Source organism: Callorhinchus milii, unplaced genomic scaffold, assembly GCF_018977255.1.
Source record: "Callorhinchus milii isolate IMCB2004 unplaced genomic scaffold, IMCB_Cmil_1.0 Scaffold4, whole genome shotgun sequence".
Lineage (NCBI taxonomy): Eukaryota > Metazoa > Chordata > Chondrichthyes > Chimaeriformes > Callorhinchidae > Callorhinchus > Callorhinchus milii.
The window spans coordinates 49,670,390-49,697,629 of NW_024704745.1; the positions used below are offsets into that span (position 1 = coordinate 49,670,390).

The 27,240-nt window shown below is 38.9% G+C and overlaps 1 protein-coding gene across 1 annotated transcript in view; it reads right to left on the reverse strand.

Moving 5' to 3' along the window:
- grik1a (glutamate receptor, ionotropic, kainate 1a) overlaps positions 1 to 27,240 on the reverse strand; it is a 159,501-nt gene that overhangs the window by 23,629 nt on the left and 108,632 nt on the right. The window contains exons 12-15 of the mRNA XM_007901250.2: positions 25,190 to 25,413; positions 18,884 to 19,002; positions 14,376 to 14,593; positions 12,390 to 12,615 (exon numbers count right to left, since the gene is read on the reverse strand). Of these exons, the coding sequence (XP_007899441.1) occupies positions 12,390 to 12,615; positions 14,376 to 14,593; positions 18,884 to 19,002; positions 25,190 to 25,413 (787 nt within the window). The remainder of the gene's footprint in view (positions 1 to 12,389; positions 12,616 to 14,375; positions 14,594 to 18,883; positions 19,003 to 25,189; positions 25,414 to 27,240) is intronic.

Here is a 27,240-nt window from a genome sequence, read left to right on the forward strand (position 1 = left end):
GAGATTTTACTTCAGACTGTATGTAATGTAATTTGTTATCACAATGTACTGGAAAGAATGCTCCAAGCACATCCAGAGCCAAATAAAACAAATCCTAGACACAAAAGAGAAAATAAAATCTGCCAATGTTAACCTTAACAACCCGAGGGAGAATGGGCTTTTTATAACATGAGCAGTTGTACACAACTGCAGAGTGGAGTATTTCATGCAAAATCTAAATGCTGTTACACTGGGGGTAATATTTTGTAATAGAGGAGATAGAACTCCACAAACATTGTGGTAATCCATGGTTAATGCAAGTTGTTGTTGTAGCAACAGTACAAAATGATGAATGACAACTCTCTGTTACATTTAATGCATTGAATAGATAGTTACAATGGAGGAACTAGCATAAAGAGGCATGAATGGTCTCTGTGGATGGTATAATTTCCAGGATTTTAGTGCACTAGATATTGACTGAGCTGGCGCATTCAAAAGGGAACTTGCTCCATTCTTAATTCAGCAAGCATGCAGGGAGGTGGTTTGAGTAAGAAGGTGACAACTTCTTAGACTGAATCTTGAAACGGGATCTGAATGAATTGAACAGGAGCTTCTCATTTCCACATTCTTATGTCCTTAAGAGTATTACGAGTATTTGTGTGTAGAACCTAATCCCCTTATGGAGTGTGAAAATCAAATAAAATCACCACTGGAACCGAAACCTCAGATCTTGCAAAGTATATTAGCTGCTGCTACTCTATTTCAAATTGTTCCAGATACAAGATTAATTTGACAATGGATTCACTTCAATCCTTCCTGCAGCAGACAGTGGTAACATAAACCCTATTAAAAAATATATTTATGTGCACAAAAAATGTTCTGCTGAACTGTGTTGGAATTTAAAGTACAGAAATGAAATATATGACGAAATGGACCTCTTGGGAATTTATTTTGGTGATTAGGCTTAGGTATTAGCAAGATAGGTTCACTGATGCATTTCAACATCATAAAATTGCTTACTTCATTACTAATGCAAAGAGCATCGCGCCAGGAATCTACTTTCAGAATTAGATGTGCAGTATATGCTGCCAGCAGAAATATTGATATTATCAGCATCACAGAAATATGGCTGGGAACAGTATGATGTAAAATGCTTTTAATGATAGACCCGTGAAGGAGGAGTAACATTATTACATAGAATTATATGTCAGTTCCAACATGGAAACTGGCCATTTGGGTCACCTGCTCCACCTGCATGAACCTCCATGCCTCCTAATCCCCTCCCCCATACCTCTAATCCCTTCTTTCTCATACGTACTTAAGGGAAGATATAAAAGCTCTCGAAAAGTGAGTTATATCAAGGGATCTGCTCAAGCAATCTGGGTAGACATTGGTACCGATGACAGCAACACAATAGCATTTAGAAATTTCTAAATTTAGAACTCCAGGTCAAGCTGAAGAATTGATGGAAAGCTGTTTAGGCAAGTAGGACAGGCTGCAACATATTTCAGTGTAGAATCACGGGAGCATTTCAATTGCCCAGAGAAAATTGGTCCAATCAAAAGCAGACTGCAAGGGAGGGAAGATGTACAAGTAATTTCACAGATGCATTAATGAATGCATCTTGACACAACGTATGAAGCAGAATACCACATGATATACAATATTGGACTTGTCTACCAGAAATGATTGATACCATACTAAAAGTCTAACACTAAAATAATAGGGAAAGATTTGAGGTGTTCCCCAAACAAAAGTTAACCATCAATTCAGCACACTAAGACCTTGATCGATAAAGACTTCATTCTGGGCCTACATTTTCTCTTCACTGTAGATAAACCCAGGAAAAAAAATAGCAATATTGTAAAACAAAATTAGAACCCACTCTCAGGCATAATTTACAAAACAAAAAAAGTTGCTTCAAAATAAGAAAAAAATGACAGACATCTTGATCTGTGCATGGCAGTCAATGCTGGCACAGGTTAAGGAGTACTGCATAAATTCAGAGGTCCAAGGCTTTAGCTATAAGAGTTGCAGCTATGACAACTCTAAGAGAATTAAGTAGGAGGCAGAATTAGAAAATAAAACTGCAGAGGAAACATGGAATTCTTTAAAGGAGAGAAAACAATACGTGGAGTCCTGTGGCTCAGTGGTTAGAGCACTCGCTTTGCAAGCGAGAGACCTGAGTTCAATCCCAGTCAGGGCGAAACCTTGGGCAAGTTTCCTTACTCCACACGCCTAATAATAATCCCTCCAAAAAAAAATAATAATAATAATAAATTGGATATTTTCAATCTACGACTGTTTGTGGGACATTGCTGTGCGCAATTGGCTGCCACGTTCGCCCACAAATATACAGTCAATTCACTTTACAGTGTGTTCTGTGAAGCGCTTTGGGACGTCCTCCCGACGTGAAAAGTGCTATATCAAATGCAAGGATTATTATTATTATTAATACATTCCTCATAGTGAAAAAGAAAAACCATAGGAAGGGCAAGACTAAATAAGGAGGTCAAAACTAATCTAAATACCAAACAAGTATGTTAGAAAATACAAGATAACATGAAGCAATGAGGAGTTTAAGTCTTTCATAAGGCTGGTAAAGTTATATAAAAAGAATAATGGAGGAAATAAGAGGGTACTGGACAAGCAGATTACAGACAGTGGGAAGTGGGATAAAATTAAATATTTTGTTTATGTTAGTAACAGGTTCCATGCTACGGACCAGACAGGTCATTTCAGTGTACTGCAGAAGATAAAATTGATCAATCTCTTCCCAGCTGTTTGTAGGACATTGTTGTGCAAATGAGCTGCTACATTCATCTACAAAATACAATGTCATTATACTTTACATTAATCATATGAGGTGCTTTGAGACTGCCTTCCAACATGAAAGCAGTGTTATATCAAATGCAATATTGGTTAGATTCAGTCCCTTTGACTCAGAACGTTTTAACACAGGTAATTATTAGCAGAGCATTGTTAGGGAGATTTGAAATAATGGAATATTTATAACATTAACTTGGGCAAATTCTTTGACCTTCAAAGCAATAGGAAAGGACACTTGTAGGAGCTCCATAAATTCTAGAATAGAGCACAGCAAATGGTACTCAATTATTCAAAAAAGAAGCACTGAAATATGTATATAGTAATTATAGACCAGTTAGCCAAACATCTTTATTGCGTTCTAAGCTTGAGAGCATTATATGAGCAATAGCAATGCTCATCAATGAAGTGCTAAAAGAGCATAGAGACGTTAGTCAGGATGGATTTATAATAATCATAACTTGCATTTATATAGTGCATTTTATGTAAAAATGAATGTTTTGAAGCATTTTACAAACTATAATTGATTTGAAATGAAGTGAATGTTATATTGGCAAATGTGGTAGGTAATCTAGATCAGCAATGGCCCATAAACAACAGTGAGACAAAATGAGGAGCTGATGAATTTGCATTAGAAAAGGAGAGATAACTTTCTAGAGCAGCATGTTGAGGAACCAACTAGGGGACAGGCCATCCTAGACCTTGTTTTATGTACCGAAACAGGGCTAGTTGGCAGTGTAGGCATTAAGAATCCTCTCGGGCAGAGTGATCACAATATGATTGAATTCTGCATTAAGTTAGAGAGGGAGATAGTTAAATCCAAGGCAAGTATTCTGAACTTAAATAGGGCTAATTTTGTAGGTATGAGGAAAGATTTAGGTAAAATGGACTGGAGAATAAGATTAAGAGGTAAAAATGTAGACCAACAGTGGCAAATATTTAAGGATGTAGTGCAAAATTCTCAGCGGTCACATATTCCCTTGCGGAATAAGAGTACCACAGGGAAAGCAATTCATCCGTGGCTAACTAGAGCAGTTAGGGAAAGCATCAAGTTAAAAGAAAAAGCTTATAAAACTGCCAAAAAAGCAGCAAATCTGAAGATTGGGAGAGTTTTAGAAAGCAGCAAAAAAAACTAAAAAACTCATTAAGAGCGAGAAAAAGGAGTTTGAGGGTAAGCTAACTTGGAACATTAAGTCTGATTGTAAAAGTTTTTACAAATATATTAAGAGGAATAGGCTAGTGAGGGTACATGTAGGTCCACTTCAGTCAGAGACGGGAGAAGTTGTAATGAGGGATAAGGACATGGCAGAGTCCCTAAATGGGTACTTTGCATCTGTCTTCACCCTAGAAGACACAACAAGTCTGCCAACAATAGAGATGCACCAAGGGATAAGGACAGGGAGCAACTTAGGGAAATTTTCATTAGTAGAGAATTGGTGCTAGGGAAACTGTTAGCACTAAAAAGTGACAAATCCCCTGGTCCGGATGGCTTGCATCCCAGGGTTTTAAAAGAGGTAGCTTATGAGATAGTGGAGGCCTTATGTCTGATCTTCCAAAATTCCTTGGATTCTGGAACAGTCCCCATGGATTGGAAGATCGCAAATGTCACACCACTATTTAAAAAAGGTGGAAAGGAAAAGATAGGGAACTATAGGCCAGTTAGTCTCACATCAGTGATAGGAAAATTTTAGAATCATTGATTAAGGATGTGGTAGTGCAGTATTTAGGGAGCACAATATAATTAGGCAAAGTCAACATGGCTTTACAAAAGGGAAGTCATGTTTGACAAATCTCATAGAGTTTTTTGAGGATATTTCGAGTAAACTAGATAAGGGTGAATCAGTGGATGTGGTCTATTTGGACTTCCAGAAGGCATTCGATAAGGTGCCGCATAAAAGGTTAGTCCAAAAGATAAGGGCCCATGGAATTGGGGGGAGCATATTAACGTGGATTGGGGAATGGTTAACGGGTAGGAAACAAAGAGTAGGGATAAACCGGTCCTTTTCAGATTGGCGGGATGTGACTAGTGGAGTGCCACAAGGATCAGTCCTTGGGCCTCAGCTATTTACCATCTACATCAACGATCTAGATGAGGACATCGAAGTTAATATATCTAACTTCGCGATGACACAAAACTAGGAGGAAGTGTCAACACAGAGGATGACATTAAAAAAATGCAGCGAGACATAGATAGGTTAGGTGATTGGGCAGGTAGGTGGCAGATGAAGTATAATGTAGGGAAGTGCGAAGTCATCCACCTAGGTAGCAAAAACAGTAGAGCGGGTTATTTTTTAGACGGGGAGAGATTGGAATGTGTTAGCGTCCAGAGGGACTTGGGTGTCCTTGTACACCAATCACATAAAGTTAGTCTGCAGGTGCAGCAACAATTAGGAAGGTGAACGGTATATTATTATTATGACAGGATTATTATTCATTATGACAGGATTAAACTGTAAGAGTAAGGAAGTCTTGCTGCAACTGTATAGGGCCCTGGTGAGACCACACTTGGAATACTGTGCAGTTTTGGTCTCCTTACTTCAGGAAGGATGTACTTGCCTTGGAGGGGGTGAAGCGTAGATTTACTAGGTTAGTACCAGGGATGAATGGGATGAGTTATGAGGATAGGCTGACCAATTTGGGCCTATATTCTCTAGAATATAGAATAATTAGAGGGGATCTTATCGAAACCTATAAGATCATCAAAGGGCATGATAGAGTAGATAGTGGGAGATTGTTTCCCCTGGTTGGAGAAACTAAAACCAGGGGTCACAACCTTAAAATGTGGAGTCCTGTAGCTCAGTGGTTAGAGCACTCGCTTTGCAAGCGAGAGACTTGAGTTCAATTCCAGGCAGGGCGAAACCTTGGGCATGTTTCCTTCTCCACACGCCTAATAATAATCCCTCCAAAACAAAAAACAATAATAAATTGGTCATTTTCAATCTACGACTGTTTGTGGGACACTGCTGTGCGCAATTGGCTGCTGCGTTCGCCCACAAATATACAGTCAATTCACTTTACAGTATATTCTGTGAAGCGCTTTGGGACATCTAGAAGACGTGAAAAGCGCTATATCAAATGCAAGGATTATTATTATTATTATTAAAATCAGAAGCCAGCCCTTTCGCACTGAGTTGAGGAAGAACTTCTTCACTCAAAGGGTGGTGAATGTATGGAACTCACTACTCCAAAGGGCTGTTGACGCTCAGCCATTGAACATATTCAAGACTGAGATAGATAGATTTCTTATTGTAAAAGGGATTAAGGGATATGGGGATAAGGCAGGGTTATGGTTTTAGCTGGAGTTAGATTAGAAGATCAGCCATGATTGAATGGCAGGGCAGGCTCGAAGGGCCGAATGGTCTACTCCTGGTCGAGAGGCCTGGAATACACAGGGGAAGAAATGATGCTTTAGCTGTATACAGCATTAGTCAGATCCCACCTGGAGTACCGCATTCAGTTTTGGGCACCACATCACAGGAAAGATATATTGGCCTTGGAGGGGGTGCAGTGCAGGTTCACCAGAATGTTACCAGGCCAAAAAGGATTAAGTTACGAGGAAAGCCTACATAAACTTGGATTGTATTCCCTCAAGTTTAGAAGATTGAGGGGTGATTTGATAGAGGTTTTTAGGATGATAAAGAGATTTGATAGGGTAGATGCAGAAAATCTATTTCCTATGTTGGGGGAATGCAAAACAAGGGGGCATAGTCTTAAAATTAGAACCGGACCATTTAAGAGTGAAATTAGGAAGCATTTTTTCACTCATAGGGTGGTAGAAATCTGGAACTCTCTCCTCCAAAAGGTTGTGGATGCTGGATCCATCCACACCTTCAAGAAAGAGATTGACAAATTTTTGGTAGGTCAGGGTATTAAGGGATACAGGGAGAAAGCGGGAAATTGGATTTGAAATTCTAGTAAAGATATAGATCAGCCATGCTCTAATTAAATGGCGGAACAGGCTCGACGGGCTGAATGACCTACTCCTGTTTCTATGTTCCTATGAAAGTGAGTCAACATTTCGGGTCTACGATCCTTCTTCAGAACTAGGGCATGTTGGGAGGGAGAGGCTTTTAAGGGCTAACAAAGATGAGGGAGGCAGGACAAGGAAGTCAAAGGAGAAAATGGGGTAGAGGACAGAGGATTATGGGTTAAAGAGGTATTAATGATACAAAACAAAATGGGGGGATTGCAACAAAACAGGGGAATAGATCTGTTATCGGTCCCTAGCAGATAAATGAGGTGTTGTTCCTCGAGCTTGCACTGTGGCTCATTGGAACAGCGTAGGAGACCGTGGATGGAGAGTTCAGAGTGTGAGTGGGAAGGAGAGTTGAAGTGGCAAGAAACTCGAAGCTCAGGGTTGAGCTTGCGGACAGAACGGAGGTGTTCAGCAAATCGGTCACCCAATCTGTGTTTCGTCTCCCCAATGTAGCGGCGACCACATCGTGAGCAGCGAATGCAGTAAACTACATTGGTGGTAGTACAGTTAAATCGCTGTCTCACTTGAAATCATTTCTAGTGAGACATAAGGACGATCAAATATGTTTTGTGCGGCTGTGGGAGGAATGGGCTGAATGATCCCAGTGGCCACTACTTATTCCATCCTTTCTTATGTTCTTAAATGTAAACTTCATCTGGGTGCAGACTTATTCAGTTTATGTAGCATTTTAGAGTGTTCAGAATGGGACAATTGTTGAATTCATTGTTAATTTTGAAGCTTTGAAGGCAGTTTATGTGTAGTTCTTAAAAGAAATGAAGTATTTGCAAAGGAAGTGAAATCAGTGACACTTCTTGCATATAGCACACATGTCAGCAGCAATGCGATAAAGCCAGACATTTTTTTGCACTTCACTTCGAACCCAGCCTCTAATATATTTGACCCACATGACCATGTTATAATGGGAATTGCCCTGCAGCTTGCGTTCATCTACTGCGGTTCTTATGCGCTCATTATATTTGGGACTCATGCACCTTGTTCGTTGGCATTTGGTATAGCTTGTACTATGCTCTCTTATGCAGTAATTCAGCAAATATTTAAATAATAACAATTAAAACTGGAAAACAATTTTCGAACGCTCATAATAATAATAATAATAATAATAATCCTTGCATTTGATATAGCGCTTTTCACGTCAGGAGGACGTCCCAAAGCGCTTCACAGAACACACTGTAAAGTGAATTGACTGTATATTTGTGGGCGAACGCGGCAGCCAATTGCGCACAGCAATGTCCCACAAACAGTCGTAGATTGAAAATGACCAATTTATTATTGTTTTGGTTTTGGAGGGATTATTATTAGGCGTGTGGAGTAAGGAAACTTGCCCAAGGTTTCGCCCTGCCTGGAATTGAACTCAGGTCTCTCGCTTGCAAAGCGAGTGCTCTAACCACTGAGCTACAGGACTCCACTCATATAAATCAACAGAAGATGTGAATAGAAGACTGCTCCAGATCATAATGAATCCTATAAGCTTTCATTATGAACAACTCCCAAACTAACAGAGGATTAAATTCACCCATCTGGACCAGCAGAAAAACAGACATTTTCCTCCCTGTGATCTGTCTCACTATAAATGTGGCATATTTAAGAAACGTTTATTTTGTTCCAGGCTGTTGAATAACAGCTTACTTCCTTCATATTATGTGAATGCAGTTTCACCTACCATCAGGATAGCACTAAGGATGTTTAATGTTACCATCTGCCGTATAATAAGATTCTGTTGACTTGCAAAGTTAGTTAAAATGCAAATGCTCTGAAAATCACCACACAACAGAATTTTCCCCATTTTAAATTTTCACTGCCAAGATCACTAAATTTATCAATTAGAAGTCAGGGATTTAATCTTAATGCTTGGAAGACGTTCTGTTGTGTTCATTATCACCCATTTGGTGATAGGAACACAAGTATTCAACCCATCAACCAGACCCATGTGTCCCGGAAGCGGATATCGATAAGCTCTATAATCATTGATAGCTCACCACACAGTGGGCTTTGGGTTTGTGGTTAATGGGATACTTGTTTTGCTCTGATTTTTCTTGATTTCCTGTTTTTACGCAGCTGGCTTCTCTGAAAAGGGGAGAGGGAGAGGATTGTCCAAATCACTTGGGGACCAGTCCCTGTGTTAAATATTATAGCATTGTTATATTGACCACATCACAAGTTTTGTAAGGGGAAAGAGTTTGTCCTGGCTAATAATCCTCCAGATAAAATTGGTCACTCATTTCATGGTTGTTTGTAGGTCATTGCTGTGTGCAAATTGACTGCTGCATTCAACTACAAATACACAATCACTATTTACAGAAATTATCTCTACAGTGCTTTGAGATATTTCAAGGTTATTGGCATGATATAAAATTGAAGGATTATTATTATTATAAAATGTACTCTAACATCGATTTAAATGAAGGCTAAATGATTTTTTGTATCCTTTGAAATATAGATTCCTCTTGTATAAGCACTTTCATAAATCAAGAATGTGAATTCCCTAGAGAATGTTTATTATTTTCTTAGGAACATTGTAAATGGTAATAATTTTAAAAACTATAATTACGCAATAAAAAAATATAATCATTGGTAATTATAAATGAAATTTAAATAGAATTCCATCTGGATGTACATCATATTTAACAGTCCAAAAACATATAATGCGTTCAATACTTTATTTGGTAATAGATACTAAATTAAAGACTGCATTTTAAAATGACTTTCACCAATAAAATATAATTATGAGCTACAGTATATACAAATTAGAGTACTTAATGACCTCTAAATTTGTAATAATGTTGATTTTACCCTGCCCCCACTCATTACAATACATTGAGAGAAATTGTTCACCGGAAATGATGCATATTCTTGGCAATTAAGTGTATAGATCGTGTTAAATGCGTTAATACTTAATTGGAAATGGTCAAGTCAATATCCTGCTGCTCATTTGGGAGTACATTACAATTTGCTACATATTTTATTTTCAAATAAAAGTAACATGAACTATTTTTTAAAACACATAATAGTACTAGAGGTGCTACAAAGGGGCACGTTACGTAAGATCAGCCTGATCACTGACTGAAATCAATCTAGAGATGTACATTTGTGGTTGTCATTTGAGGAGAGAGAATTGAAACATTAGGCTTTGCTCTGATAGCCTTTGCAGTCGAAAGCTTGCAAGCATTTACAACAGAGTAACCATTATTACATGGTAGTTGGGGATTGGTGTGGTGCCCATAAAATCCCAACCAGAGCTATACATTCCTTGTACATGCATGTGCAGAAAGACAGATGGCTCCATTGGTGCTTCAAAACACTGGCCGGACAAAATGGCTGCCCTCTGGGTCCTCAGGTTGACATATCCCCTTCCAGAACCTCCCCATTTTTACTTCCTCTGAGCCAGTCAGCATTTTGAAGCACCAGTAGACCAGGTTTAGATTTTTTTTTGTAAATGTTGGGGTCCACACTCCAATTGTACTATAAATGAACCCGTTACAATGAAGTGTGTAATAATGGGGTTCTACTGTACTATCAAGACTCACACGTAAATAATGGCATCTCGAGTGAGTTACTGAAGGATTGCAGGCACTCACGGAAAGAAACAACTCCATTACAGTGAAGGAGGGACAACATTTGGTGTGGGAAACACATTTTTACACTGGCAATGGTATTTGTCAATGATACTGACAAATGATAACAATGTTCCTAAGAATATTGGGATCAGACTATTGATGGCAGTCTCGGCCTTAGGTCAGGTACGGAAATGAGGAAAGATGGCATGCTCTGAATGCTGAGGTTGTTTGATGAGAGATCTGATCATACATATAAAAGTGAACCAGAAGGCAAGGACATTGAAGAAAGGTGATGCAAAAGTCTGTACTGTTGAGCTGTGTTTAATATTCTCTGTCAAGTCAAGGTCAGTAACAAACTAATGAACGCTGAGCTGAACTGATAAAAGATATTGTGAAGCATTTCAAATATAAGGCAAAGGCAATGGTTAAGAACATACCTTCAGAATTCTGGGCTCTCCAGACCCTAAGATTTTGTGTTCAATAGCCTGACAAGCTACTGGTAAGGTTGCATCTCAAATGCGGACAGATTTCATACAAGTGGATTTTGTAACGATCTTAATTCCTCCTGGGCAGATGGAGTGTAACGGCTCAGAAATGGGCATCATTTGGCCCACCAGGTGTGCTGTGGTGCTTTTCTCCACATGAACAACATAATCTTATCCCACTCACATATGCAAAATTCTTACCCTTTAATGCTTCTCTTTTTGAAGTATCTATTGTAATTTCCTCTCTGAAATAATTTATGGACTCTCAACAACAACAACAACAACAACAACAAAATTACATTTGTAAAGCGCCTTTCACGTCGAGAGAACGTCCCAAGGAGCTGAACAGTCGGGGATCAGGACCCGAGCATGGGGGGCAGGGTTGGGTTGAAGGAGGGCAGAGAGGTAGGAGGGCGGATGAAGGCACGGTCAAAAAGGAGGGTCTTCAGTCATGCCTTGAAGGAAGTATGGAAGGGAGCAAGGTGAAGGGATTGTGGGATGGAGTTCCAGAGGGTGGGGGTAGAGAGGCTAAAAGCCCGACCGCCGATGGTGGGGCGGGTGGGGCAGGAGACATGGAGCAGGCCAGAGCCTGCTGAGTGGAGGGAGCGGGCAGGTTGGTAGGGAGTCAGCAGGTCAGAGATGTAGGAGGGGACAAGGCCATGGATGGCCTTGAAAGTGAGGATGAGGATTTTGAATTCTATCCTCTGAGGAATGGGGAGCCAGTGGAGCTGGGTGAGGGTGGGAGTGATAGGGTCACGGAGCCTGGTGCAGGAGAGGACATAAGCTGCAGAGTTCTGGATGATCTGCAGCTTGTGGAGGGAAGAGTTGGGGAGGCCGACAAGGAGGAAGTTTCCGTAGTCGAGCCTTGAGGTGACGAGGGCACGTATGAGGATTTCGGCAGCCTGAGAGGTGAGACAGTTGCGGAGTCGGGCAATGTTGCGGAGGTGGGAGAAGACAGAGAGTGGCAGGTCATAGCACGGATATGGGGGAGAAAGGACAGTTGAGGGTCGAGCAAGATGTCCAGGTTCCTGACTGGCTTGGTGAGGTGGAGTGTGCATCCGTGGATACAACGGTTTGTCCCAGAGAATTCCACATTGCAGACACCCTGGGAATATTTTTCTATCTTCCCCTTTAATTCTTTTTGTGATTATCTTAAAGTTGTTACCATATCATTAAAATATAACTATTTTATTTATTTCCCCCGACCAAAATATGCAGTGCGCTACTGATACCAATATCTGTCACACCTGCCCAAGTGAGATGTGACATTTCCAACTGTAAATAAGACAATCCTAATCCTAGAATCATGGAGAATTACACTGCAGATAAAGGCCATTCAGTTCATTGAGTCTGACTGGTCTCTCAGAGCAAGCTGCAATCCCACTGCCCCACCCTATCTCCATGCCCTTTTCAAAATTGCCTCTGCCAAATTTGCTCCACAATCAATCAAAAAGGCATTTCTCCACAAAACTGGTTTCAAATAAAGTTACTACTGACTCAAGTATTTAACCAGCTGGTAACTAAAACATACTAATATCACTGTCTTACCTAAAGGTGTTCCTACACCATATCCTTTCGAGTCAATGAGCCCACCGATCTGGGTCAGGTTACAGTTTCGCTGGGTAACGAACTCAATGTTAGTTGACTCCATCAGAAGAGCATAGTCCGTAGTGAGCACCCGCTGGATCCCCACATCATTATTTTTCACCAAGGCTGTCTGCTGTCGACTGCTCATGAATGCCCACATCTTTTCGTAAGTCGAAATTTTGGATTTCTGTAAAATTGACATCAATTTATCTTTACTTGAACTATCTGAGCATTCAAGACAAAATTATTAAAGCATCATTCTTTAAGACAACTTAGCCTATGTTACAAACTCCACCTTCTCATGTTGGGTAGAAGTATAATGTTGTGAAAATATTGACAAAACTGACAATAAGTGACATAAGTTATAACTTTTACATACAGAAAATGTTTACAATTGAAACAAGAGCTAAATTTAAGACAATATTTGCAAAGGCAGCAGTGAAACAAGTGTAAACTTTGAATTTTAGATATAAGGAGTTTTTTTTAAAAAAACTAAAGTCAATTAGAATGGCGGTAATATCCATGTGATAGTCTGGCAAATTAGAAATATAGAAAATATTACTAATTGGACTCAGACAAAATTGATACAACTCCTTAGGTATGACAGTTTGGGATCCATTTTTCATCTTGTTATTGTATTCTTTGTGTAACAATGTTCCACAATTTGTACTGCCCCAGAGCACTGAAAAAACCCAAGAGGTTTACTTTGCTTCCAATTTCCTAATAATTGAGTAAGTAGATACAGTAGAAGCCTTTACATTAAAGAACTTCACACATTTGTCAACAATCTAAATCAGTGAAAAAAGCATAAACATAGATTAGAGTAATCCTATCATAATCCTTGCACTTAATTTAGAATCTATAACATTAAAATAACTCACAAAGAATTGTTTTCAAGGGCCCTGAATATTTGTCGACAAACACAGCAGTCATTTTGTGCACAGCAGATTCCATAGCGAATCATGAAGTGATTTACCAATTTATTGTTGGCCTGGACACAGGGAGAAGCTCCCTTCTCTTTTCAAATGGTGTTGTGTGATCTTTAATGTCCTTTTCAACAAGCAGATGGAACTTTGATTTAACATCTCATTCAATGCCAACAATGCAGTGCTTCCCCAGTACTGAAATAGCAATGTCATTCTGGACTACGAGCTCAACAACTCTAAATAATTTGAAATAGTCAGTTTGTATCCACATAATTATAATGGCATATTTATAATAATATAATAATATAATAATTATAAATGTTTGCAGGGCTAAGTTTGTAATTGCTAAGCATTTCCTACTCTCTTAAATAGAATTAAATTGAATCACATAGAATGGGTTAAATAATTTGCACTAATAAGGATTGGGTAAAGAAACGACCTCAAATATTAACCTGTTGATTTTTATTTTTATGCAAGACAGAAAAACTTACCTTCACCCAAATGTTCAGAACCATTCACAACCATGAACACGTCCGTCAAACCTCTCCTCAGTTTCCTTTTTTCAGAAGAGAAAAGTCCCAGTGTAGCCAACTGCCTAACCTTATCAAATTAGGGAAATCACAATGTACTCGCAACTCCAAATGTGGTCTCTCACAGCCCACATATGATTTTAAAATCACCTCTCATGACTAATACATTGTAGCCTTCGCAAAATTATCCAACATTTTCATTGGCAAACAAAACAAAATATAAATCAAATCTAATGGCGGAAATAACTAAGTTCCTGCCTGGTTTTGGTATACTTCACTGAAGCACATAATTGTTTGGAGACCACACTCAGAACAGGACCAATTCCTCAGAACATCCAGCTAGAATCACAGTGGCAGACAGTAGCCCTGTGTGTAAATTATAGCATATAACTTAATCCATGTCATTTTTGGTTCCACATGAGAGTGTGAACATGGATGGAGAAAGAATGAGGTTCGATAATACTTTTCTTCAAAACCAGCATATGTCGTACCTTAAAAAAAGTCATTGTTGATCCATCCCCGACTGCCCCGTATTCTATCTTGGTTTGTTTTGCCAAGTCATCAGCTGAGTCGATGGGCGATTCCATTCTTTCCACAGTCAGAAATGCAGCCAAGTTGGCAGTGTACGATGATATTATAATTAAAGTAAAAAACCACCAGATTCCACCCACTATTCTAGTGGAGAGAGCTTTGGGCATCAACTCTGATCCTGTTATAACAGCAGCAACAATAAAACATGTTAAGTTCACATTCTAAGATCCACTGGATAAGCCCCATCTTCCCCAGCAAATAGTTTGCATTCATCTTTCATTTGCAGTTCATTCGAAATAATACAGTGCAATAAAACAGTGCAGCCCAAGAATGAAAATACGCAAGATAATGTTATCCTACAGAGGAGAGTTTGGCATTGATCACCGGTATTGGCGGCACTGGCATTGAGGATGGTATTGAACAGCACAAGGGATAGGATATGCAAAATGATACACAAAGAGAGGTTAGCTACTTTGGCGCACTCTTAAAATTATATATATTTTAATAGAACAACAAACAGAATAAACTAAATCTTTTTTGGGTGGTATTGCATTTTCAGTTTCATTACCCTATAACATAGAAGCAAACTGAATTTCAAAAGTATGATGGAAACTGAAAAAGTCAAAACATTAGTTAATTGTCTAAAAAATACATCTGTAGGATTTACATATACTCAAACATTCAAGAGGACACTATGAGAAGTTGAGAGTGGAAAATGATGGTCTGGTGGTCTCACAGAATCAAATAATCCTGGCAGTCACTGATCTGATGTGTCTTGATTTTCAGTTTGATGGACTGGGTTTAACCTCTGCTGCAGAACAATTAACTACTTAAGCACTATCATCCATGACAGTAAGGGATAACTAAAGTCAAAAATGTATAGAGGTGTACCAACTAAATAACCCCAAAGGTCTTTTTTAGTGCCGACAAGGGCAATATGGGATGTGTCCTGTTTGTGTCTATTAACCCTGCAAGTCAAAGCCCAACAAGTAGAGTGGTTCTAACATGATGAGCTGCATGGCTTTAGCTGATTAAACTCCAACAGTACCCTTGGCCTTGGCTCTTGCCAAACTAAATTCTTTGGGAATTGGTTGCGTCCCTCCAGGAGAGAATGGATACTCTGCACCAGACAAATCCAAATCATAAAAGGAATTCTCAGTAGTTTGGTTTGGATAAAATAGTTTTTTTGAATGTGTCAAATATGTGACTGATCAAAAGACAAATGGCCACTGACTATACCCAGGAAGTTTGACTTCTTTACCCTATGAATCTAAGGTTTCTAGTTATTGGTAACTAGGCTTGACTTTTCATAGCTTAACACTCACTAACTACACCAGGGCTTTACTCTCAACTGGAAAATCAAACATTACATTCCTATACAAAAGTAGACTTTAGCTTGCTGGGTCAGCACTGGTATAGCAAGCCCAAATACCTTGGCTGTTTTTGATTAAACTCTTTAAGACAAGTCTTAATGATTGGGGAGGGAATTATGATCCCAGACAGAGGCTGCTGCCTATTACATTCCACTTGATGAACTGGAGCAAGTCAAACCCAGCTGGAATATAACTAGACAAAGGGAACTTGAGCTGTACTAAGAAATGACAGCTCAAGTTCAACAGCTGCAGTAAGAATTGCCAGGAAGGTTTCCTTGTACACCCCTTGAAATCCTAATGGTACAGATAGCTCAATTCTGATGGAAAACTATAGAAGTGTAACTTAGAGGTGTCACTTATTTATAATCAAATCTAGGTTTGATTAGAGACATGAGGCTTGTAAGGCAATCAGATTCATAGCCAGGAATATTTATGTGATCTCTTGAATCTTGATGTAGTATTACAGAATTCTATATCAACAATATTTGTTAATTCACAGCAAATGAAAGGAGAAGGTGAAATAACCATAAAACCTGGTGCATAAGTGGCACTCTTATGTTATGGCTGTGATTTTGTTAGAAAAGTAAACATTGCACTGTGTGAAAGTAACTCCTCTGGATTTGAAGAACATAAAACTAGATGTGAAGATATGACTTTTATCGTAACCTAAATTTTCATATAGTTTTCTCTTTCTATCCCATGTAATTATGTTTTAAAGAAAACTTGCGTGAGGTGGCTTTTTTTATAATACTTTTATTTAGACCAAACAAATTGTTCAAAGGATGATTAATGCAGAAATTCGTCCAGTGACAATTTGTTGGTAAGCCCAAGTTGTAGCAGGGACAACAAATCATTATTTTAATTAGGATAAAATCTGCTCAGAGACAATACTTGCTGAAGTCTCTTTAGTGCCTTATGGCAGACATGACAGCCAATCCTGATCCAGACTTTGCTCACGGTCTGTAGGAAAGAGAAAGTCTGATCATCATAGTAAAATTAAACAGTCGGCTCGCACTTTCATGCAAACAACACAGACTTTCCACATGGAAGAGATCAATGAAAACAGAAGAGGTTAGCATTTGGCTAGTCCTTTTGCAGCTATTAGTAGAAGCTATCATGGTGCACTTACGTCCACAATTACCACAAGTTTGTATGGGCAAACATTTGCTGGCTCACAAATGTTTATGAAGCTGTTAAAAGACAAGCAGAGTCTGGTTGGGGCTGACTGTCATGTACTCAAGGTAGTGGCAACTATCAGACACGACGTCCCACAATTTGCTGTGGATGATGGTAAACTCCAACACGTATGACATGCGTGGCAGATATACAAACAGTTTGCTAGCCACTATCATTAAAAAGTAAAAGTAGCTTTCATCAGCATTCATACACATGCATCCACCACAAACATACAAATGCTGTACTGTAAAACCTGATCATGCACCTGATCAATTCAATTTGAACAGATCAAAAAGTGCCTAAAACTATGACCCACTCTTTAACCCAGTGAGATTTAGCCAGCTTGTAGCTTGTTCACTGTTCAATGGGGTGCAGGGTATACTTAGTTTAATCATCCACTGCAAATTCATTCTAATACCAAGAAAGCAATGTAGCAGTATTAGAATCAGGATTAACCTGTTATCATGTTGCTGTCAATTTTCAGAAACGATTGAGATTCCACTAAAATACACAGAATAGTGTTGGGCTTACTACTTATGTATGTATATTTTTGCTGCAACACTACAAATATCCCACTGATATAAAGAACAACGCTTTTACTTCTTTGAAGATTTGTGCATCTGTGTTGATTGATAAATTAATTTGCATTTTTTGGTTGTGCTGCAAAGTGCATCTGTATGTTATTGAAGGACTGGTTGTTTATTTCTGGTTGGTCATGCTCTGTGATTGATTTGGAGTTCGGTTTTTAATTTACGTTTACTCTCTTACCAATATTTCCATCAAATTTTCCTTCCCCCTGTCCTTTCTGGTAGCCTCCTGCTTGCATTTACTCAGATGCAGTGCTGCAGCACTCCTTGTCTTATTGTTCATTGTTCATTGTGTACCTCAATAGCCAAAAGGAGTGGAAAACCCTCATTGATTTTCCCTTTTCTTTAATATAGGACCCTCATGGTAGTATCACTAGTGTTGGCTCAGCTAACACATCACAGATCAGGGATCAAACCTCAGACCTTCTCGGTGTGTGTCTCTCAGATCTCTCATTGAATAATCTTGCCTATCAGGAGTTTTCTAAATTTATTCATATTGTTACACTTGAAATAAATAACCATAGGGAGAGAGAGAGAAAATACATGCACTTTCTATCCATTGTCATTTAACTTCATATAAGCAGTTTGCACACCTTCTTTCAGATTAAGAGAAATTACTTAGCGCATGCATTAATTGTAACATTTTAATTGGCATTTTTCAGCCGAATGATACATGAAATGCAAGTGAAACTAAGATGAAACTCCAGTTATTTTCCTGCAGCTCATGTAAGTGTACAAAATTACAAAAGTTGTTACTTGCTACATTCTTTCCTATTTCACACAATGAACCCAACATTTACTCAATTGTATTCCTAATATGGTGTTCTTTCTTCCATTTAAGCGAAAATGGAAGTTTTTCTCGTGTATGATTTTTGCTCCCATTTCAGGCCTGTCAAGTTAGCCTAAATATGCAGGTTAGGCACAGCACACACCTCACCTCATTCACAGCAGAATTTAATTGCATGAATACACAACTTATACATCAGACGTTAATAGTGCTTAAACAAATCTCTGTACCGGTTGGAGTTAGTTTCATACAAGGCTTTACTTAGAATAAGCTTCATTTTTTTCATTATAATAATAACTGCCTTCTGCACCATGCATTTTCATTTCATTTCATAATAAAATCAGAATTTCATTGTTTTATTTTTAAGTTTGATATTTTTTGTACCATCAAACAAGCCTCAGAGAGGATTACTAATGATTAGTCTTTTTGAATGTCAACCAGGTTTTACAGTATTGGAGCATAGTTGCTGAGGATGGAGTTTACCAAGCACGAGGGACCCCAGCAGACTGTGGGATGTGTGTAGGAATGACGTGTGACCTATGTACCTTGCTGCATGAGAGCTCCAACTCCAAACCAGAAACTATTTAGTAAAGTAAAATTGTTTTCCACCACATCGGAGTCAGGATTGCAAGGGTGGGGGTTATACCATTCATAGGGTGTAAACCTGTGGTAATTAACAGAAACAGTCTGTAAAACATCGGATGAATACACAGTGCTCCAGCAAATCTGCCAACCATTCAATAATGCGGAAATAAAGATTAAGAAGTGGGTTATTCACCAAAAAAAAAATTACCACTAGTGTGGCATGTTGGTTCACGGTACATCTGGAGCAGGTTTACAACTCTCATCATTATAATGAACTTGCTGCGGTCTTTGCTGGTTTTGTGTTGTAATAATAATAATAGTAATAGGTTAGACAGTATGAGATTCTCTGTGTTTCTATCCTATAGAAGTATTTATATTGTGATCCAGGAGCTGCTTCCTTTTCACCTGCTTTTGCCTCTAACCCTATTAAATCTTGTTGCTCCATTTGGTTCACTACTTACTTGGCTGTAGGATGTCGGATGTGGGATTTAGTGCTGTTTCTTCTTCTTCTCTTGCTGTTTGGAAAACTATGGGATGCTATCAGGTTTGGAGGCCCTCTCAGTGCCCACTGAATAAGTTGACAGGATCACGTGGGGACTCCCTACAGCAGTAAGATTGTTATCAGAACCTCACGATAAAGGCGTAGACTTGCATCGTATCATTCCATGGCATAGCAAATCAACCCTCAAGCAAGCAATTACCTTGAGATCCTCGCACATGACAAAAATATTGATGAGTGGGACTGCATGAAGCTGCACTGGAGCCATTAGCCATCAGGTCATTCCACATGTTACACTAATTTCAAATTCAATGTCCTTTTATAAGATTGACATTCAAATAATGCAGGACTCAACAGGAGATTAGTGTACCCCAGGAATTCTATAATCCACTAATTTGATTTGTGTATTATATTGAAGGAGTTGGCTTGTCTGGAGTAAAATATACAATGGGATAAGTACCTTAGCCTGAGATGTAGAATTTCCTGAATTAGTTTGAAAAAATGATCCTAAATCCACTCAGAACCACTGGAGCCAGGCAGACCTGTACGTATCTGTGTACAGAATAGTGGCCGACAAGTTGTTTAAGTAAAATATCTCTGTTTCAGCAAATACTATGCAGTGACTTATACACACACATAAACACATTTGGAAGCATTCTGTAAAATAGATAATAAGCACGGGTGTAGGACAGGCTCCATTTCTTCAAATAAGCGCTGGTGCTGGCTAAGGGAGTCCTTTGACTTCTGCCAAGTTTAGAGTTTAGTGTCTACCTTTGCAATGTATGTAAAAGCTGTTCATGTAAACTAAATTATGCTAATTTACATTATGCCCCTTACCCTTGGGCAATCAAACTCCTTTAATTAAAAAGCATCTTTTGGAAACTGACTACTGCACTAGTTTTTAATAATAATAATTCTTGCATTTGATACAGCGATTTATCATGTCTTTGAGACATCTCAATGCACTTCACAGAATATACTGTAAAGTGAATTGCCTGTATAGTTTGTGGACGAAACACAGTAGCCAATTGTGCACAGCAGTGTCCCACGAACAGTCATGGATTGAGTGACCAAATTATTAATTTTTTTTTGAAGGGATTATTACCCTTGGAAAAGCCATCTGCCAATTGACTAACAACTGTGTTCCTATCTAGGCAAATAGAGGAGTGTGGAGTAAGGAAGCTTGCCCAATGTTTCTCCCTGCCCGGGAATTGAACCCAGGTCCTCTAGCTTGTGAGGCGAGTGCTCTAACCACTGAACTACAGGACTCCAATAGAATCCACAGCAGGAGAATAAACTGCAACATTGTTTTCTGCTCCAGATGTAATATGGACACAACACTGGTAACTCATTTAATCGGAGGGGGGTGGGGGGTCCTCTTAAAAAAAAACTAGATCCATATTATCATGCAAACACATTCTCTTAGACCTGGCCCTACAGAAATGCAGCATGTCACATGATAGGAAGAAAGCATTCAAATTTAGCGACAAATTCATGGAAAGAGGGAGTGTTTGGAAAGGGGTCTATTTAAATGTTTTTTACTCAATCAATGTTTTTATTGTACACTATTAATCTAGTTGTATACCTGACACATGAATGTTGTAAATAACCAGCAAATACTTAATCAACTATCATCAGTGATAGGTACTGCATTTCTGTAAGAGTGGTTTAGTTTATATTTTTCCTTCAGTGCAGAGAACGGAGCATTCTTGATTCGATTTATCTGAAAGACAGCTCAACAGCAAAATTATGTAATTTATTATGTGGGTGTTCCTGAGATTTTCAGAGCTATCAACAGCAAGTTTTTTTTTAAAGCCCCCCCCCACCCCATATGCAATAATTAAGATTAATTTGGACTAAATAACATGTGTTGCAAAGCATGTTTGAAAGTGCATTTGTATTATAAAGAGAACACATCATTGTCGGGATGATGCTGAACTTGGTCAAAAGACCATTTTAGGAAGAATTAGAAGAGCAATGCTGCAGTTTCCTGCAGCTCTTTCAAAACCTGTTTACTGAGTGATTTTCACAGGATCTGACTAATGCCAGATATTAAAACGCACAGAAGCAAAGAAATTTGGAATTAGCATGTAATTTATTTGCCCAATTGCAATTTGCTGTTTTGTTCCTCAATCTTCCTGCTCTGGAGGTAGTGGTCTTGTTTTGGTGAACAGATTCTGCAATGATAACTCACCCAAGCAACTATTCTTCATGTTTGAGTCCAAACAGGGAGTTTTGACAGACCGTTTGGTATGTAGTAAAGGGGGCTCGGGGGGAGGGGAATGGGGGGAGTGGGGGGAAGGGGTCTGCTCTCAGAATAGATAAACACAATCCGGCCTCCATTTAATGCCAAGATACTCAGCAGAGGATTACTGGGTAACAATTAATAGCAAGAACATTGGCCTCTCTCCATGGGAACACTGAATTATCTCAGCCCAGTTCAGCTGAACAAGTGCAGTCCAGGGGTTTTATCACAGTGTTCCCTGGTCTTTGTTGCTTTGTCATACATTCCACAATGCATTCGTCATCTATCACTTTCCAGGTTTGAAATAACAGTTGCATTAAAAATAGTTTTCAGTCTCACTTACACCATTAAACCTTAATGAAAGGCACACTAGTATCTGCATCATTCAAGATGGCTGCTCAAATTACTACATAAATCATTATTTGAGCTCTATTCAGTTCTCTAATTTTTTTGTATGTATGATGACTTTGTCCCCAGTTGTTAATAATATAATAATAATCCTTATAATAAATAATAATAATAATTTGATATTTGATATAGCACATTTCACGGCTTCTAGACGTCCCAAAGTGCTTCACAGAATATACTGTAAAGTGAATTGACTGTATATTTGTGGGCGAACGCGGCAGCCAATTGTGCACAGCAATGTCCCACAAACAGTCATGGACTGAAAATGACCAATTTATTATTGTTTTGTTTTGGAGGGATTATTATTAGGTGTGTGGAGTAAGGAAACTTGCCCAAGGTTTCGCCCTACCTGGAATTGAACCCAGGTGTCTCGCTTGCAAGGCGAGTGCTCTAGCCACTGAGCTACAGGACTCCTCACTTGAAGTTAATCACTTGAAGTGAGCCAATGTAAGTTTTGAGTTACAATTGTACTAGCAGAAAATAGGCCAAGTGGATCCTGTTTACAAGAGAATTTGATAACCTGAACATTTACAGGTATTACTTTTCTTATTCATAAAAATATTGGTGATTAACTTGCGGTATTTCTTAATAACGATTCCCATAATAAGGAATCTGAGTTGTGTAAAAGGGATTCCTTCTGCTAACCAGAAGTGCATCTCGTCAAATGATAGGATCACCATTCTGTCACAATCTATATTTGAAGTGGAGTTCCTTCAGCTTGATGGAAATTCAAATGGGATTCCTTAAAGTGTCTGGTTACCCATTTGTGTAATTTGTACAAAAAGCAAGGACTTTACATTGTACCCTAAAGATTTATGGGGTATCATATGGTTACCACCTCTATAAGTCAATGTAATATCATGCAGTTGGACAGATTCCATGTCTTGTCTCATCAACTGATGCCCCTATGCTCCCATCATCAAAATAGTTAGTTCTTAGTTACACATATAATTAAATTAGACTTGAACCTATGATACTTGAGGAGTAGATGATCTAACATTTGAGATTTGATGGCCTTGTTGCTCTTTTAAATGAAATAAGTTCTTCTTCTTGAAGTCAGAATTTGTGTTGTTCCTAAATAAATTCTATTCCTTACTTAAGTAACATCATTAAAATGTGATTTGAAATATCTCCTAACTTCTGAATAATGGTAACACCCAAAGTTGGGTGTAAATCCTTGAGCAGAGCTATATTGGGTTCCCACTCAGCAAAGCCTTCTTTGCAATTTTTGAGAATAGAAAAGAGTCTCTTTGGGCATATTCACTGGATACTTTTCTAATTCAGATTGGGTTAGTCCAATGTTTCCTTATTGCATTTGAAATGCCATGTTCAAAAATGGCAACCTATGATGGCAGCTCCCAGCACTTTTCTCATAAGTTTGGACATGACCTTTATTCAGATGTCAAATGATTCAAAATAACTTTTAAGCTTGTTCCTCAGATTACTAGTGGATGTTCAGGAATAGTAAACTTTTGGCTCCTATTTTACATGTGTTGGGTTAAAGACTGTTTCTGACTCAGGTGTGGCATTTCCCTCATGGTTGAAAAGTCTGCCATTGCCCATTGTCAAGGCTCACACATGAGTCATAGTGTAGGGTACAGGGCATCCATCATAGAATTGTAGAATTGTACCCTGATGGATGGAAAAGGGAGTTAAACACCTTCACGGAAAGTGGAGAGAGAATACTGGTGCGTGGTGAAAATTTGGAGAAGGAAAAAAAAATGAAACAGATTATATTAAAAAAAACACCTGCCACACTACAAGCCAGAAGTGCCACCTTTCCTCAAGTGCAAAGTAGCATTGAGACCACCTTCAAAGCAGAAACCATTTGATTCATTTGAAAACTGCATAACTAAAGAATGCTTAAAATTTACATCTTCCATTTCAATGAGCATGTAGGCAGGTGAAGAGAATACCAGTAAACAAACCTCACCCAAGTTGGGGTGAAAATTGCAATGTGTGATGTGTTCAATAACACACGAGTTGAAAAAAAGTAACATCATGATAATTAACGCATCAACAGGTCCTGTGTGTGTGTGTGTGTGTGTGCTGGTGGCAAATTACTCTCGTCTCTCAATACCCTTTTCAGCAATAATAATAATAATCATTTCATTTGGTATAGCGCCTTATCATGTCTTCAAGACGTCTCAAAGTGCTTCACAGAATATACTATAAAGTGAATTGACTGTACATTTTGTGGGCAAAACGCAGCAGCCAATTGTGAACAGCAATGTCCCACAAACAGTCGTGGATTGAGAAACCAAATTATTATTTTAAAAAGAATTGCATCAAGCTTTGTAACTATGTCCACATCTTTGGGCTGGCAATAAATGGGATACTGACTTAACTAACAAAACAGGTCTGATTTAATTGATATCCCACTAACCAGCAGTTCAGTCAGTTATGCAGAAGGCCAGTGAACTAGGTGGTCCACTTCTGGGCTCAAACAATGAAAGAGTCCTGGGGAGGATTTCAACTCTCTTACAGGACAGATCATCATTAACTAGCGCCATCAGTTTCACCACATGGTTCTTACAAGTGCTGTGTCTCTCAGCTCAGTGCACCGATGATCTTAAGGATTTGCTTAAATTGCATTGTGAAATACTGACATTTGATTCAACTTTTTTTTATTAGGAGCCACAGAAAGGTTCCAAGACACAATCTGAACTGGACAAGGATGTATAGAGAGAGGAAATATAGAGAGAGCACCACAGCCCTGTTCCAGAGGAACTACTTCTTATACACTTTTCCAGCGGACTTTAACGGTCCAGATCAAAACATGGGCTGGTGCTAACTAGAATGTGGTCCTTACCATTCCCATTTTGAATCACATAATTCAACAAATTCGCAAAATACAAAAATGACTGAAAGCTTCTCAGTTCTTACCAGATACACACTGTGTCTGTCTTTGCATAGCCATTTTATCCTGGAATCCACCTTGTTTAACTGGGATATAAACATTGCAAAAGTAGTGGGGCACCAAATATTCTATAGGGATGGAGTGTGCAGTGATCAAAAGATTGTCATTATTGTATCAGAATGCATGAAAAAAAGTGTATTTACCCCTCCCTTTTTCTCTCCCACCAGCCAAGTGTTACTCTCACTCTATCTTACCTGGCGATAACAAAAAGCACACAGCTGACTCCGAGGCAGGCCAGTAGCACATACATCCAAATATCTGGGGACAATGGATTCAGAAAGGAGAAAACACCTGGGTTTGTCCCGTTTGGTTTGCGGTAGAGGATACTAATCCCCAGAGTCAAGAAGGGTTTGGAAAAGTCAATAACCTTCTCTCTCACATAGGTAATAGTAAGAGGAGCAACTGCTAAATCAGCTATCTGCAAAAAGAAAACAGAAGATTGTAAGGTCATTTTCAAAACAAAGCAAAGATGTGGAACAGCAGAAGGAACAAATTACTCAGCAACATTTTGTCAGAAAACCCATGACAATCTCCTAGAAGGGAAAATCACTTTAGACAATCACTGGATTAAGTGATTGGACCGGAGGATTACCTCCAATAATTCCAAGCATTTCTACGTGGATACTTCTAAAGTTTTTATATTGTGGAGACTCTATTCACTTTTGGTTGTTGAGTTGCCTAAAAAACATGCATTTTGATTAACATAACAGGGTTTGTTGGATCAAAATATAGATACACTCACCCCTTCACCCATTTGAGGTTGATATTTGGAGTTCTCTGTCTAAAGAGAGTTTTGGAGAAGTCTCCACTGGGTTGAAATAGCTTCATAGAGATATGCCTGTCCACTGTGGTCCAAGACACTTGGAATTATTAACAGCTCCTCAACCTTTCAAGCCAAAGCCCTATCACTTGGGACTGTGTGAGTTGGACAGGTATCCTGCTGTATGGTACCCTTAGGGGCATTTACAGTCACTCCTAAATCCATGACTGCTGTAACCTTGACTCATTCACCTGGCAAGTATAGGCAGTGGATTAAAATATTCTGTGGTGGGGGGCCTGAATAAAACTTGTTGGGAGTATTTAAAACAGGCGAGCACTGTTGACTTTGGGAGAGGGCAAGATGGAACTCTGGGTGCTCCCCTTAAAGAGGTGAGTTATAGATAGATTTGAGGGGTGTGGGGAGAGGGGGGGGGGGGGGGGGCTGAGCCTCCTGTAGCTCCAGGCACCCACTGCCTATGCCAGGAAGACAGCTTGCATTATGCTTTACTGTAGTGTACACAGTGTGCTGATAGACAACACTGGTGAATATAACAGAATATATGTGATGTTTTCGTAGTTGAGCGCATCTTACCGTATTTATTCAAATCTAAGGCACCCCTGATTCTAACGTATAGGGAAATTTTAGAGAGTTTGGAGAGAAGTAAGTAAGGAATTTTACTAGAAATATAAGACCCCATCCCAATGGTGCATCCTGATTTTGGGGGTAGTTTTAATTGAAAAACGCAGGCCTTCGACTTGAGTATTTTCTACTGGCCAGTGCACAAGAAGCTCAAACCATTGGTAAGTTTAGCAAACAATGGAAAAATCGTCTCCGTAATGAGATACTATTGTATGTATTGTCAAAGTTGCAAGAATGATTTCTCAATGATTATCTTTGATTTTGGTGTTCTTTGATAGTGACTCAGACAGGAGTTCCAGTCGACTGGCCATAGAATATGGGATAGAAATACAAAAATTTAATGAGAACAGAAACCTTTTCTGTATTCATATTATATTTAACAAACACTTTCATGTCAGCCTGACAAACAAGAAGCACCTGGTTTGAATGCATTCCAGTGACAGATCACCACAATGCTACTCTATTTAATTAAGAATGCCAATGACTACAAACAATCGTGTTTGTACCATAATAGTGATACACCGACATAAAATCTTATGACCTGCAACAACAACAACAAAATTACATTTATAGAGCGCCTTTCATGTCGGGAGGACGTCCCAAAGTGCTGGGACCTGCCACATTGAAAGGCCAGTTTGTCACCATTAGGAACTGAAGACTGCTCTTAATGAGTCTCATTCACGCAGCGGGAAGATTTTTTTACTCCAAACAAACAATATATTTGTCGTTCTGAATGAAGTGAAGGCACTTGGTCACATCTTGGGAAAAACAGTCATTATTATTTGAATTTTCAGCCACTGAGTGATGACACCTACTGCTGCCAAATTGAACAGTAATGGACAAGTG